Here is a 15,446-nt window from a genome sequence, read left to right as displayed (position 1 = left end):
GGTGGTGGTTTTATAGGGGGACTGTAAGTTGGTGTCGGAGGCTTGTGCACCGGCGGTGGCTTGACCGGAGGACTGTAAATTGGTGTTGGAGGCTTGTGCACTGGTGGTGGCTTGATCGGAGGACTGTAAATTGGTGTCGGAGGCTTATGCACTGGTGGTGGTTTTATAGGGGGACTGTAAGTTGGTGTCGGAGGCTTGTGCACCGGCGGTGGCTTGACCGGAGGACTGTAAATTGGTGTTGGAGGCTTGTGCACCGGTGGTGGCTTGATCGGAGGACTATAAATTGGTGTCGGAGGCTTATGCACTGGTGGTGGTTTTATAGGGGGACTGTAAGTTGGTGTCGGAGGCTTGTGTACTGGTGGTGGTTTAACAGGAGGACTATAAATTGGTGTTGGAGGCTTTTGTATTGGTGGTGGATATATGGGAGGACTGTAAGTTGGTGTCGGAGGCTTTTGTATTGGTGGTGGATATATGGGTGGACTGTAAATTGGTGTTGGTGGTGTTGGGTAGCTGGGTGGTGCGCCATAAATTGGTGGCGGATGTGTGTGACCACTATCAGTCTCATACCTATTCAAGTTTTGTTTCACCGTTGCATCTGCAGCAACTGAAGCACCACTAAGAGAAAGAATGAGTACTAAGAATCTCAAGAAATCTTTTAGTGGGACTCTCATCTTGTAAGTGACTTACTGAGAACTAAAGATACACACTCGTTTTTGAGGTTATATAATACTCGAAGTTGTGAGATTAGCTGAAACTTGTTGTGAAAGTTTGTTTCTACAGAATTTACGGTAGGTTCAAAGACTCTTTACTCTTAGGCCAGCTTTTTGGCTTGGGCAGTTATGGTTCGTGTCAAGAGATCCTTGAATTGATATGTCCATCTTCTGCTCATCTTTCAAACTCGTGTAACATTTCTATCCTAATGCCGTACATGTGTCGTGAGATTTGGCTTAAAAACGTTTCTGATTATGTAATTATTTGTCTTGTTGTATTGATTTGATACCTTAATGGCAGCTTTTAGTTTCTGTTTTGTAGTATGGAGAAGACTGGAAGATGCTAGATCCTTGGTTGCTTGTACTTCACTCTTAGGTTTGAATATGAAAACGCCTTCTTTTTCAATTTGATGACTTTTTTTAACTTAAAATTATTTTATTTATCGCACACTGTTTTATTTCTTCAAGCCCCTACAATGAAATACACAAGTAGTTTAAATTAAGAATGAACTTCAATATTAAGCAGAAATAAAACAAGACTAGTTTTATTCTTGACCTTGCTCATGGATATAATATATATAAAAAATCTTATAGCACTTGGTGGAATTATCACTATGAACCTCTTCCTAATGTCAAGAACTCGATATCATTGAAGAAGAAGCCAAAAAAATTATAACAGTTGTTGTTAGATTACTCTTATTTGTTCTATTATTCATCATTTCTTAAGTTTTTTTTTTTTCTGCCGAATGAGGAATTCAAGGAACCAAAAACAAAACTAAAATTCCAGATTTGTTGCAGGGAACCTGTAACAGTTCAAATCATTTGTTCTATATACAATGAAATTGTTTACACGTTCAAATTTTATTTGAGTTTCATCGACCATTTTATTCATGAGCTCGCTTTTCCTACCACACCCATCTACTGTCGTCATCTGCATGTTGCAGAGTCATTCCAAGTGTCATTTAATATTTGTATAGAGATTATCAAACTTATTTGGAAGTGACTGTTACGTACGTTTCATCTCAAATATGGCTATATATAATATATATTGTGGTTATGGATTGAATTCGAAGATTTGACATTTAGAACCATATATATATCTTTATTTTGATGTAAAGGATTTGCCTTCTTTATGATTTCATCTTACTCCAAATTTTAGAGCAAGATCCCTCTAGTTGCCTCCAAAGCAGTTTAATACTAAAATTTTAAAAATTAAAATGACATTCGATTCATTTTTTAAAATGTTATATGCATATGATAAACCTCATAGCCTCATAGGATCTAAATCTTAAAAATTATAGGATGAACTTTATTCTGAACTCCACCAGATAATAAATTAGCAATATGTGGTCCAAGTTTACAAAACTTTATCTTATAATAATCGAAAAGTTTAAATCTTATTGTGGAATTTTAACGACCAAAATGGTATTTCACTGTCTAAAATCCCCTATATATTAATTGAGAAACATTTTTTAAAAATAACCTTACTTTCACATGTGATTAACGAAAATGACATGCTGACGTGTCACGTTTACAGAGCTTCTCAACCCATTTAATTAATTGTCCATCCTTTACTAAAATATTTACTTCAATTTGCCATTAGTATTACAAACACTTATTTTACTCATTAATTAATCCAAAATTTAATTTAAAAAATGCTCTTAACGTAGAAAGAAACTTAACATGTTCTTATTTCAATCAATTAATTAAAATAAATTACATTTAACATATGCAATTAAGAGTTACTAATCTTCACAAGATGAAACACCTAACATTTTGTGTATCAATTAACTTTATAACTATACATGTTTTTATTATATATATGTTACAATTATCTCTTATCTTATAGAATCCATTATGACTCTCAGTTCATATATAATCAAAGGCATTCCGTTTAACATAAAATAATTGTCAATGCATATTCCACTATATCATACGAAATTAATGTTTTAATCTTATTTAATGTTACAAATTTTTCCAATATTAACTTTTTAATAATCTTTATCTTTATATGAATCAAAATTTTGTGTAAAAATATACATGTTATACCACAATCTACTACTCTTTCCGCCCACCCAAAATTTGAAATCTATATCATATACATGAAATTAAATATGAATTATCATTAAGATCCTTTAAACCAATTGTAGATGTAAAATCTTAATTAAGTTTTGTAGTTTTTAATATTCCTCCATTTATGGAAATCTAAACAAAGTTACTAACCGAAAAGAATTTAATGGAACAATAAAAAATTTCTATAGGCGATAATCCAAGAAGTATAATCTCGACATATGTGCACATTTATTAGAATTTTTATGAGTATATCCAGTAAGAATATCCTCATTAATTTAACAACCAAAATATATTTAAAAAGATGAATATTGAATATCTATTTTAAATTTGTAATCGATTTAAAAAGATAAAATCCACTATACTATATTTAAAATATGGAATCTAACAATATTTGATAATTGATCGGTAATTTAAATTCTTCCACCGATTATGGTATTTGCTAATTATAACTAAGTTAATAACCGAATTTGTAATTACCTCAAAACGTGTATATGGACTTATATAATTTTACCTCACAAAAACATATTGAGATATATAAATTGACTTATCCAAAAAATCCTAACAAAAGATACATAACCATTAAAAAAATTTAATTTAGAAATATACATGTAAAAGAATAAATTTTGAATACTTAATATGAAATATCGATTGTAATGAAGCATTTTATGATTGAGGTCACGAAACATAAAATATATAAAATTAATTATTAAAAACATAAAAGACATTTGCCATAAATAATAATATTTCATCAATACTTTTTGTCCACCGCATAAAATGTTTTTCCCACGCTTAAGTATTTTACGGGTGAAAAGACATATTCTTAAACAAAATATTTATAAATTTAAATAGAACAATTTATTTTTTAACTTTATGTTCTGTTTTATACAAACGGATCTTGGATTTCAAATAATAATTTTACCTAAAATAATTTTACTTGATTCGTTTCATCCCGCACATAGTGCGGGTTTTTATCTAGTAGAACTCTATTTCATAATCTTCTTCATGCTTTACGTAGATATATGAACCCTAATTCCTTGTATTTTTGCAACTTACCAGTACAATCAAATATGCAGTTACATACTCCCAAATTTATCGATAATCAATATCCGTCTATATTCTCAAATACTAATCAATTGATGATTAAACAAGTTTTTGGTTAACCGAGAGCCAAAAAACATAATTCGTCAATAATTTTTTGTCCAATTCTGATTATTCTACTGATTGAGTCGTCAATAAGTTATCAGTAGTTTACCGACCAATGACATGCACAAATAGGGATGTCAAATGGGCTTCGTGACCATGGGCTAGACCAGTCCAAATTATAATGGTTCGGATTTGGTCACGTCCAAATTCGAAGCGGTCAATATTGGCTAGAAGCCCATTTAGTCCACAAACAAATAGGCCGAACCCATCTGGACATGGACAGTCCAATAAACCTTAAAAATTAGGGTTACTAATTTGGAGAATATTTTTTTTTCTTTATTTCTTTAAAAATTAGGATTCACTGACATTTTCACTCCAAAAAATATTTTTACAGTTTTGGCGGAAAAATGCAATTTTTCGATTTTGACCATCACTCGAGAGTGAAGATCAACTAGGCGATGTAAAGCTTTGATGCAGTTGCACGATTGCACCGATGTAGTATTTAAAGATCGAACTCAAAAACTAATAAAACACATTAAACTATGATAAGATCGATTAAGCTAGAGAATCAAGAGATTTTGGGTTATTTTTGGTTAACGTCTATAATCTAAGTAATCTAAATGCAAATAAGACAAGGCAATATAATGAAGCATGATCAATTAGCTAGACATCAATTAGGATTGTCATCAATGATTCTAAATGGTCTATATGGTCACTAAAGCACCCTCATGACAATGGGACTCCTAAAAATTAGACTAGTTCTCCTTTCGGGATGCGATTAGTCCCTAAATACACTAAATTCAAGCTCAATTTTGGTATTTCATCCCAATGAATTAAGAAACAATGTCTTATTTTAATAAAGCCACTTAACATCCTAGATACAACATTCATCACACAATTTCAATTGGCTAGGAGTGAATTTTCACCAAAATTATGATTCAAGCATTTTATCGAAGACCTTGTGGACATGGAAATGCCTTGGCTCTAGATTTGAATGATTTGTTCTTTATCTAGTATTAAGTTTTTCTCTAAGTGATAAGATTATCTAGATTTAGTCTTAACAATGAATCAAGCATTAACATCCTATTCTAACATAATCATGTATGAATGAGACTACTCACTCACTCATGGTTGTGGAACAACACACCACTAAAGAATTGCATAAAAGTAAATGCAAGATAAATGCAAGAAAAGAAAAGAGAAACAAAAAAAAATCTAAGAGGTTTGCATAAACATAAAAGATCTTAGCTCATAAGAGTTTAAAAGTATTGCTACAAGAAAAAATGATAAGATTAGATTAAAAAGATTCTGAGTTTTATGTCTCATAAATTAGTATCTAGAGGAAAAACAAGCGAACTCGGGTTGACCTTGTCAAGTTAATTAAATCTGTAATTAAGAAACATATGTGTGATCGATCACCCAATCGATTCGGGAAATGGATGGTCAATTTGTCTCTGTGAATCCCATGAATTTTGCACGCTTATTCCGGTTTTCTACATCAAACATCCAAGGTTTTCATGGGATTTGCCCGTCCGATTGCTTTTGGTTTTGGTCTCCTCCTTGTTCGAATTTCTTATCTTCTTCCTTGCCTCTATCATTAGTGAATGCTCCAAATAGCTCCACATATTTAATAAAACACAAAGAAATGCAATGCTAGGGCTCTAAATGCAAATAAGAACTAAAAATGTGAATTAAATGCAAGACAAGAAAAAACACAAAAAAAATGGTAAAAACTAAAGGGTTAAAACTATTAAAACCCGAACAAATCAACCATGTACTGCATCCTCGCTACAACAAACCACATTTGTTGGCCAAAATTCTTTCGTGTGTCGTAAAACAATATATATATAGAAATTTAGTTCAAATTTTATTTAAATATATATAAAATATTTACTAATTTAGAAATTTTACACTTGTTTTAGCAGGGGAACAAAGAGTCATTACCCCCGAAATTTAGATCTTTTCGAGGATACCCACAAGAGAAAGAGTAATGGATGTGATAGTCACTAACATAGCGGAGAAGGTAACAATGTGTTAAGTTTTATGGGCTTCCAACTCAAAACCAATTGGCAATGAGTGGATTGGCCCAAGTCCCTTATATACTACTCAAGTTCCTTCCCATCTTTCCAATGTGGGATCTTTCTCCACACGCCCCCTCGAGATAATGGCTCTTCTAGCCATTAATCTCGACAGAAACCATCACGCCCCATCGAGATAATGCTCTTCTAGCTATCTCGACAGAATTGAGCCTTCCTTTGGGCTATCAATTAGTGGGGGTGATCGGGGCACATTCCGGGCCGGATTATTGGGTCAGCATATGGATCGGGCTCTGATACCATGTTAAGTTTCATGGGCTTCCAACTCAAAACCAATTGGCAATGAGTGGATTGGCCCAACTCCCTTATATACTATTCAAGTCCCTTCCCATCTTTCCAATGTGGGATCTTTCTCCACACAATGTGTCAACTATCCCGAAAAACCATATTGATATTGTTATAAAAATTGATTCGCTTAAAGAAAGTAGAAGACATCTTGGATGGATCCGAGGAGGATGCAGAAGAATCTAATGAGGCTAATGAACATTCCATTATATATGAAAATGTGTCCGATTAAATTTAATAAATGTTGTTTTTGTTTTTTTAAAGCTATAACTCTTTTGAAACTCTCTCGCAAACTGTAACAAATTTTGTTACGAACTTTCATCGCAGTTTTCCATGCGAATGCTACTACAAATTTGTGTGGAAGCCTTGAAACGGTGAGTTTATTTGCTAATTCATAGAAAATTTTGCAAGGGATTTACTAGGATGTATTTTTGACGTGGATCTAGCTACTACGATATATTTTTTTCACAAAATTTGCGAAAAGATATTTACAACTGTTTTTAATATGCAAGGAGTGCATTACCAAGGATTTGCTTTCTTGGTATGTTTCCTCGCTATATTCTATTTCCGAGGGATTTGCTAGGAAATTCTCCCTCGCGAATAGCATGTTTTCTTGTAAGTTTACTTTGACATAAAACTTTACTTTGATATTATGTTACTGAAAAATTCCAACGAAAAAACTTAATTATAACACAATGCGGGTTGCTGTAGATCTGCGTGTTTCTTAAACAAATATGATAATTTTATGACAAAAAAAAAAAGCCTTTTCGTACAGATTTATATGTTGTCTTCAATATTCTTATATTAACGGCAATGTCATGTAATTATTTCAAAATTTTAAGGTGAAGTTACTTCTCAATTAATTGTATAAGATTCTACATCACAGCTACTAACTGCAACCAAAAGCAAAGTTTGTAAATAATTCAACGTTAACGTGACCTAATCCTACAAAAAAGTATAATGTTCCATTCACAATCACTGGTCAAAAAGTATTAATTCTTTAAGAGAACCTCTATATGTGTTGTATAATGAACTAGTTTCGTTGTTATAACTTAAAGGGACATGGTTGTTGACTCAAACTTAGGTAGGGAAAGTATTATATGGAAATGGAGCAAGTCGTCTTCTATATTTTACTAAACAACGATCTTAAATAAAATCCGCATGAAACCTAAGAGAAAAAATATATATACAAACCCAAACCCACTTCAACAACTCAATTACAAATTATGCATATATATCTTACATGCAAGACTTCATCATTATCATAATCATCACTAGCTCCTCTTTTGAATCTTTTCCAAATTCAACTTCTAAGAGAGATAACCCTAATATAATTTCTAGTCTTCTTCTTCTAAATTTTCTTCCATGGATATCGAAAAGGCAGCGAGCAGAAGAGAAGAAGAAGAACCCATTGTTCAAAGGCCAAAGCTAGACAAAGGCAAAGGCAAAGCTCACGTCTTTGCTCCTCCTATGAACTACAATCGGATCATGGACAAACACAAGCAAGAAAAGGTTAGCGCCGCCGGGTGGAAAAGAGGTGTAGCGATCTTCGATTTTGTTCTTAGACTCATCGCAGCCATCACAGCTATGGCTGCTGCAGCGAAGATGGCGACAACGGAAGAGACTCTTCCTTTCTTCACTCAGTTCTTGCAGTTCCAAGCTGAATACACTGATCTACCAACTATGTCGTAAGTTGCTCTCCAAATGTTACTCTTACTATAGATTACGCCACAAATGTAGTAACCAACTATCGAAATGAAACCCGAGATCGGTATAGCTATAGATTATGCCAAGAATACCCAAAGCCAGGCTTTTGAAGAGTCGGGCTAGTTTATTCTCTTATGATCCCTGATCCGAGGAGGTCTATGGACTTGGGCACTGTGTTTGGTGCTCATTAGGGATTATGGTACATGATTTTCGATTATATAAAGATTCAAACTTACATCATTTTCTTTGTTTTGTTTTGCAGATCTTTTGTGATCGTGAACTCAATCGTGGGCGGCTACCTAACCCTCTCATTGCCTTTTTCCATTGTCTGTATCCTCCGCCCTCTCGCGGTGCCTCCTAGGCTATTCCTGATCATATGTGACACGGTAACATTTTCAAAACATTTAAACTAAAAGGTTATTATAAAATATAAATGCAAATGCCAAACACACAAAAGGAGCTTCTCATTTCGTTTGCGTTTTAACAATGAAAGTTTGCGTAGCTTTTAAAAGTACAAGTAAAACCAACCACAAAAGCAAACAAAAAAATAAGTCAAGGCTTTAATTATTTAAGCTCGAGTAGTCCCTATTTTGTATCGGTTATCAATATCAGTAACGTCCTTATATCTTGGAAAAATGAATATGTGTGTTATGTACACATATGACATGTCCCTATAAGTAAGTCGTATGGTTGTTGTGGTCCAGGCTATGATGGGCCTCACCATGATGGCGGCATCCGCTTCTGCAGCCATAGTTTATTTGGCGCACAACGGGAATTCAAGCTCGAACTGGCTTCCGGTTTGCCAGCAGTTTGGTGACTTTTGCCAAGGAACGAGTGGCGCCGTGGTGGCATCCTTTATTGCTGCGACTCTTCTCATGTTCCTTGTCATCCTATCTGCATTTGCACTCAAGAGATCGACCTGAAAATTCGGATATATCCTCTTGATTAAATTTCTATGTTCTATGATATTCATTTGTGTGAATTTAAAAGGTTCCAATGTATAATTTGGTTTTGTTGTGTTGTGTAACACGGGTGTTATTGTGGAAAAATGTTGTAAATCAATCTCCTATATTGTTTTCTTTTTCCAATATAATTTTCGTTCCAAAGATAACAAATTTTAAACCTCAAGGCCATATTAAAAATGTTATTAAGACTAGAATTTAACCCGCGGTACACCGCGGGGCTATATATATTTTTTTTAAATGTAATGTTATTTTTTTAAAGATTAACTGAAAATATATCATATTAATTTGTATTTTTAAATGTAGATATTTATCTATATATTATTTAGTGTATGATTACTATTGTTTAGGTTTCAATTTTTGAAGTATAGATTCGAAAACATACATTTTTTTAAGTAACGATGTATGGTAGATTTTAAAATTTTGAATATTTTACTCCGCAGTATACCGCGGGTCGATTTTTTTATAACTAATTTTTTTAAATTTCAAGTTATATTTGTTTTGTTAATATTGTATATTTTGTTTTGTGTTTAATGTTGTATAATTGTATTTTGATTGTTAATTTTAGGATTTCATCCGTAATAAACTGTTCTTTATTAATATCGATCTAAACCCGTCATCCCATATAAACCCATCTATATTATTCCATTAGCTAAATTATTAGTGTTATAAAATCCAAGAAAATAAATTCTTATTATTATAAAATCTAATAATTTTAGGATCTCACCCGTGGTATACCGTTCTTGAATGATTTTAAATTTATACTACTAATATATATTTTAAATTTATCATATAAAGTATATGATTTCTACTTTTTGTGTTATTTTTTTTATTTAAATAAAGCAACGGCTTAAATGATGATATATATAGTTCTTTTTCATGTATGTGTATATGATTTTTCTATGTGAATATTTTGATTATTATAAATTAGTATTTTTATTACTATGCAAAATTTTAATATAAATATTTGTTATAAATCGGATTTATGCATATTTTGTAGAGTAAAATTCAGGAAAATATTTTTGAAGATATATGGAAAGATTGTGTAGAGATTTTTAGAAACAAATTAGGCAAGATATCGTTTGGTTAATATATTTTATTTAAATTTTGTAACTTAATAATAAATGCCAATGGCATAAGTTGTAAATACTTCCCAACTCCAGGATTTATTTGCTAATTGTGCTAAAAAAATGTATATATAGATATACAGTATTTTTTTTTGTCAAGGATGTTAAGATATCATTATTTTATGTAATATCATGATTTTAAACATATATAGAAACTGTTAAAAATGCCCCTTTTTCAATACCCCTTTTCAAAAATGCCCCCTTTGAGAGTCCATTTTTAAGTTTGCCCTCTTTTAATTTTTGATGACCATTTTACCCCTATTTGAAACAAAATTAGGTCCACAAAATACAAAATATTTTTTGGCGGGAAAAGTGATCCCGCAATTTTCCCGCCAAAATACTTGTAAAATTTTCCCGTAAAAATTTTTCCCGCCAAAATTTTTTTTTGCGGGAAAAGTGATTCGGCAATTTTTTTGGCGGGAAAAATTTACAAGGTATTTTAAAGGCTTTACGGAGTATTTACAAGTGTTTTGTAAGGTTTTACAATGTATTTTAAAAGGTTTTACAAGGTACTTATAAGGTTTTATAAGGTATTTATAACTTGTAAAACCTTATAAAAAACATGTAAAACCTTATAAAATAGCTTGTAAAATCTTATAATATCTTATAAATACCTTATAAATACTTTGTAAAACCTTTTATAATACATTGTAAATTTTTCCCGCTAAAAATTTTCTCGCCAAAAATTTAACGCCAAAAATTGCGGAATCACTTTTCCCGCAAAAAAAAATTTTTGGCGGGAAAAAATTTTACGGAAAAATTTTACAAGGTATTTTAAAGGTTTTACAAGTTTTTACAAGTGTTTTGGCGGGAAAATTGCGGGATCACTTTTCCCGCCAAAATATATTTTGTATTTTGTGGATCTAATTTTGTTATATTTCCTTATATATTTGTGATATCTTTTATTAAAAAAGGGTAATTTAGTCATTTTGTACATAAAAAGGTGTATTTTTAAAAATGGACAGCCAAAAAGGGCATTTTTGAAAAGGGGTATTGAAAAAGAGGCATTTTTGTGAGTCTCCCATATATATATCATTATATGTCTATATGTATATATTTGATTAGGTGGAGAGTCACTTTGCTCCAACTTTTTTTTGTAGGGTTCACCCCTAGGGGTGAATCCTTCTATTCACCCCTTTTTATGTTAACCAATCAAAATTTGCCACATAATAAAAAAAAATTATATTCATTTAATTATTAATATAATCCCTAACCACTTTTTTATAAACTCAAACCGATATATAATCTCGTTTAATTATAAAATCTAAACTCTAATTCTCCTTTGTAAACCCAAACCGCCATTTAAACTCGTTTAATCGTAAAAAATCTAAACCCTAATCGTACTTTTTAAACTCAAACCGACATTTAACCTCGTTTAATTGTGAAATCTAAATCCGTTTATAAACCCAAACCGATATTTAACCTCGTGTAATCATAAAATCTAAACCCTAATCGTACTTTCTAAACCTAAACCGACATTTAACCTCGTTTAATTGTAAAATCTAAATCCGTTTATAAACTCAAACCGATATTTAACTTCGTTAAATCATAAAATCTAAACTCTGATCGTACTTTTTAAACCCAAACCGACATTTAACCTCGTTTAATTGTAAAATCTAAATCCGTCTATAAACACAAACCGATATTTAACCTCGTTTAATCATAAAATCTAAACCCTAACCCTTTCTAATAAACCCAAACTGATACATAATTTCGTTTTAGTGGCAAATTAGATTTTATAATGAAATGATTTTTTTTTATAATTATTAGGTGGCAGATTCTGATTGGCTGAAATAAATGGAGTGAATATAAAGGTTCACCCCTAGGGGTGAACCCAAGTATTTTTCTTTTTTATAATATTTTGTTTGCATGCTTAATTATTTGGTATTTGGTGGATGGTTTTATTTAAAATGATAAAAATTCAATACATTGTCCTTCCACCTCTTCTATTAGTTTGCATTTGATATTTTCTCCTATTAATTGTTTAATATGTCTTTTATTATCTCTACCTAACTCTTGAAGTGTGTTCTAATCCAACTTCTCTAAAGATATCACATGATTTAGCAACTCCCACCTAACTTATACCGTCTTCCAAACAATATAATACAGTACAATCACAATGCATGATCTAACACAAAAATTTAAAAACATTATCTTTTTTATTATTACTAAAACTTGTTAATAGCTCATTATCTTTCTTGCCTCTATAAGTTTTAGACACTTGGTTGTATCAGCTATTCATCAAAGAATGTTGTGTCTAATGACTCCTTGTTCTTAATCTCAGAGCTGAGGCATGACCAATCAAAAGGAGGAATCGCATATGGTCCTTTGAGTATGCCCTCGGATATACATTTGTATGCAGCCTCAGTCATATGAATGCCGTCCCAATTCACATACTTTGAAGGGTCACTACAATATTCAACTCCTTTACTCCCACATTGTATACTAAATGTGAAGTTGTATGGTCCTCCTACCCCGCAACAAGCGGGCAAAGGTCTGTCCATAAGCCCTGATATTATAACTAGCTCGGTTATTAAATCAATGACTAAACCGCGTATATTTAGTGAGGGATAAAAAAGGCTAACCGAATTTGGATGGTTCTTGCACAAGGCGCAACAGAGTGTTGTAGTAGTCACCATATATGATGTTGACATGAGGGTAAAGCTTCCTAAGTCTGTTGAGTTCTGCTTGAAGCTGCTCATTGTGGTACACTGAAAAGTCGTTCAACCATGTCAAACATCCTGTTAGAGGATTGTATTCTTCCTCGTTTGATGTTTCGTATAACGTCAAATAGGCTACAGAGCATCCAAGCGGGAAATTTCCAGGGACTAGGAATGTTCTTGCTCCCATATCAACCAACTCCTGGATTCAAGATTCAGTCCAAAAGCTACAAACATATTAAAGTTTCCGACAAACTAATCAACCGATACAAATCGATTAAAAATGTTTACCGAAATCACCGAAGAAATAGTAGTGATCACAAGTGGAACCAGCTCTTTGACTTCCTCAATATTTTTGCGATCGAATAATGGGAAGTTATAATCATTCCCTCCAATTTCTCCAATGAGAATAAAAGCATTTCCAATCATATCTCTACAATCTAGAAAAAACAGAACCATTACAAGTCAACTCAACAATTCATTGCAAACAGAAAATAATGTTTTCAATGGAAACAAAAAAAAAAAGCTTGATCTTCACTACCTGATGAAGAGCCACAAAGATAGGGTAAACTCTCTTTGAAGCTCTTAAGCTGGTTTCCTAAACTGATGTTGCTTTGAGAACATTGAGTTCCTCTCTCCTCAAGAACAGAACATTCTAGTGCTGTTGCTCCTCCTACCGCAAAATTAACTCCTTTCTCAAAGTTTCCATTTTTAGATCCATAAAATGGAGGCACATGTGGAATCCCTAAGAATTCAGCTGTGAACAGAAGAATCCAAGAATAAAAATGCTTTTGTATATATCTTCAGTGTCCAGATATTTTCAGATTTTTATTCACATTAAACCAAACAAAGATATCTTTTAAGAGACTCCTAAAGACAAAAGATTAATCAGAACATAGTCGATTCAAAACGTTAAAACGTTTAAAATACCAATGAAATCGATGATGAGGCGGCCGTCGGAGAAACGGCCCGAGGGATAGTGGAAGAAGGTTTCTCCGTATGGTGGAAACGCTGACTCAGGAAGATCGTTAGGACTAGAGAGGCCGAGTAAGTTTCCGGTGTCCGTAATCGAATCGCCAAAACTGATGATCGACTTGAAATTTCGGCATCCCGTTTGCGAGGTCACTATAGTGACTAAAAGAGTAGATATAAAGAAGCTCAATAACATATGAGAATCTTGAGACGCCATGCGAGAGCTTTATGCTGTCTTTATATCTTTCTTTCTTTTCTTTTTGTTATGATATTATTTTCAAAATGTTTTGTTTTGGAACCCAAAGTTATATAGAGCCACATGTTTTGCACTTCGTCGAAGACAGAGAAAACAAACAAGTCGTGTAACAATTGGCAGAGATGGGCCATTGAGTCTTATGATTTAATGAGCCTTAAGTATAAAGGTGGGGCAAAGGAAATTTACTTGTCTGGGACAAAAAAAATTTGTTTTATATTTGCTGATTATTTGTACATTTTCTTCACTGATTCATTGTATTACTAATATCAACTTTCATTAATGAGGATACTATTTACCATCAAATGCAAATAACTTAACTGGTAAAGTATTTCGGGAAAAACTTAGAGATCCTTGGTTCAAATGACACTTGAAAAGTAATCATATTAAATACTATGGTTTCCGGTTATATATGATGTATGAGCTTAGGTTCCATAACATTTTAGATTCTAATCATAGATTCTTAATCAATTTTTTGCAATAAAAACAACCTAGATGAAAAAGCTAATTAATAATATTTTAAATCAACATCATCAATAATATTTTAGCTCACTTATGAAATTACTCACAAATAGCAATAACCAAACAGAAAGAATATGTAAATTAGGACATCAATGTACTGAAAGGAAATACATTCTACATAATCAAAGGATACATAGGTTTTAAATATTCTGTAGTAGCGACTAGCGAGTCTCTTGTTCATTTGGATTGTTATAGATTTTTCGTCTATATGTCCGAATAGATTCAATTTTTATTGGGATTAGAAATTCTAACCATATTTTACGTTATTTATATTATTTGGGTTATACCTCAATTTTTACTACACATTCTGGCTCCGACTGGTAACACGTGTTATTAAGGTTGAATTGTAGTCGATGTTATAATTTGATGTAATCTGCAGTAAAAATTATGTGGTGTAAACTGTAGACTGATGTAGTTTTTCGCTGTAAAAATATGAGTTATCAGTCTGATCAATACAAGTGACTGGTAACTTTTGTGTTTTAAAAGTTGTAGTATATGTTATTAAAACTAATTAATTAAATATCAATAATAACAATAATAATATTTTTTACAAATTAAATAATAAAATAAAATAATACCAAAAACATAGTTAATTTGAAATATTTTTTTTACATAATAGTTATAAAACTAATGACTTACATTTTCCTAGCATATTTAAAATTTTATCTGTATTAAATATAGTCCTATAAATAGTTTTTGATAATTAAATGAAAATAAAAAAACAAATTAAAAAATTTAAAGATGTTAAGAAAATTAAGAATTTAAATACCTATTTTTTATGAAATGTTATTGAATTAAATTAAGATAATAATAAAAACAATTATCATTATTAAAATTAATTTAAGATATTTTCTTCTAATTTAAAACTAATTTTCGTTTTTTTTTTTAAATGCAAAAATTATAACTCAACTTACCACATCCTAACTCATGAGAATT

General features: G+C 31.8%; 3 protein-coding genes across 5 annotated transcripts in view; 1 reads left to right on the top strand and 2 right to left on the bottom strand.

The window, feature by feature from the left end:
• The window catches only part of LOC9316979 (proline-rich extensin-like protein EPR1), a 13,734-nt gene extending 13,039 nt beyond the window's left edge, over positions 1-695 (bottom strand). For 2 of the 3 annotated variants that reach the window (XM_021030174.1, XM_021030175.1), the window contains exon 1: positions 27-694. In XM_021030174.1, coding sequence (XP_020885833.1) covers positions 27-671 — 645 coding nt within the window. In that variant the 5' untranslated portion in view covers positions 672-694. Of the gene's footprint in view, positions 1-26 lie in introns of all 3 variants that reach the window. The other variant, XM_021030176.1, reaches the window with a different exon arrangement.
• Positions 696-7,353: 6,658 nt separating this feature from the next.
• LOC9315151 (casparian strip membrane protein 3) lies at positions 7,354-9,142 on the top strand. The gene is made up of 3 exons (XM_002880865.2): positions 7,354-7,995; positions 8,277-8,400; positions 8,719-9,142. Exons 1-3 carry the CDS (start codon positions 7,673-7,675, stop codon positions 8,935-8,937), a joined length of 666 nt encoding a protein of 221 aa, XP_002880911.1. The 5' UTR covers positions 7,354-7,672; the 3' UTR covers positions 8,938-9,142.
• Positions 9,143-12,162: 3,020 nt separating this feature from the next.
• Positions 12,163-14,020, bottom strand: LOC9316978 (GDSL esterase/lipase At2g27360). The gene is made up of 5 exons (XM_021029761.1): positions 13,694-14,020; positions 13,305-13,520; positions 13,055-13,203; positions 12,689-12,965; positions 12,163-12,612 (listed from the first exon to the last, which is right to left on the bottom strand). Exons 1-5 carry the CDS (start codon positions 13,950-13,952, stop codon positions 12,338-12,340), a joined length of 1,176 nt encoding a protein of 391 aa, XP_020885420.1. The 5' UTR covers positions 13,953-14,020; the 3' UTR covers positions 12,163-12,337.
• Between the last annotated feature and the right edge of the window lie 1,426 nt (positions 14,021-15,446).

This window comes from Arabidopsis lyrata (assembly GCF_000004255.2).
Source record: "Arabidopsis lyrata subsp. lyrata unplaced genomic scaffold ARALYscaffold_4, whole genome shotgun sequence".
Classification (NCBI taxonomy): Eukaryota; Viridiplantae; Streptophyta; class Magnoliopsida; order Brassicales; family Brassicaceae; genus Arabidopsis; species Arabidopsis lyrata.
This window is presented reverse-complemented; position numbering and strand designations above follow the sequence as displayed.

Excerpts from the sequence above, each read along its gene's own strand:
- LOC9315151 (XM_002880865.2), top strand. The coding sequence starts at position 7,673 with ATGGATATCGAAAAGGCAGCGAGCAGAAGAGAAGAAGAAGAACCCATT. Across the intron at positions 7,996-8,276 it reads ACTGATCTACCAACTATGTC|ATCTTTTGTGATCGTGAACT; the intron begins GTAAGTTGCTCT and ends TTTGTTTTGCAG. Across the intron at positions 8,401-8,718 it reads TCCTGATCATATGTGACACG|GCTATGATGGGCCTCACCAT; the intron begins GTAACATTTTCA and ends GTTGTGGTCCAG.
- LOC9316978 (XM_021029761.1), bottom strand. The coding sequence starts at position 13,952 with ATGGCGTCTCAAGATTCTCATATGTTATTGAGCTTCTTTATATCTACT. Across the intron at positions 13,521-13,693 it reads CCTCATCATCGATTTCATTG|CTGAATTCTTAGGGATTCCA; the intron begins GTATTTTAAACG and ends TTCTGTTCACAG. Across the intron at positions 12,966-13,054 it reads CTATTTCTTCGGTGATTTCG|GAGTTGGTTGATATGGGAGC; the intron begins GTAAACATTTTT and ends TCTTGAATCCAG.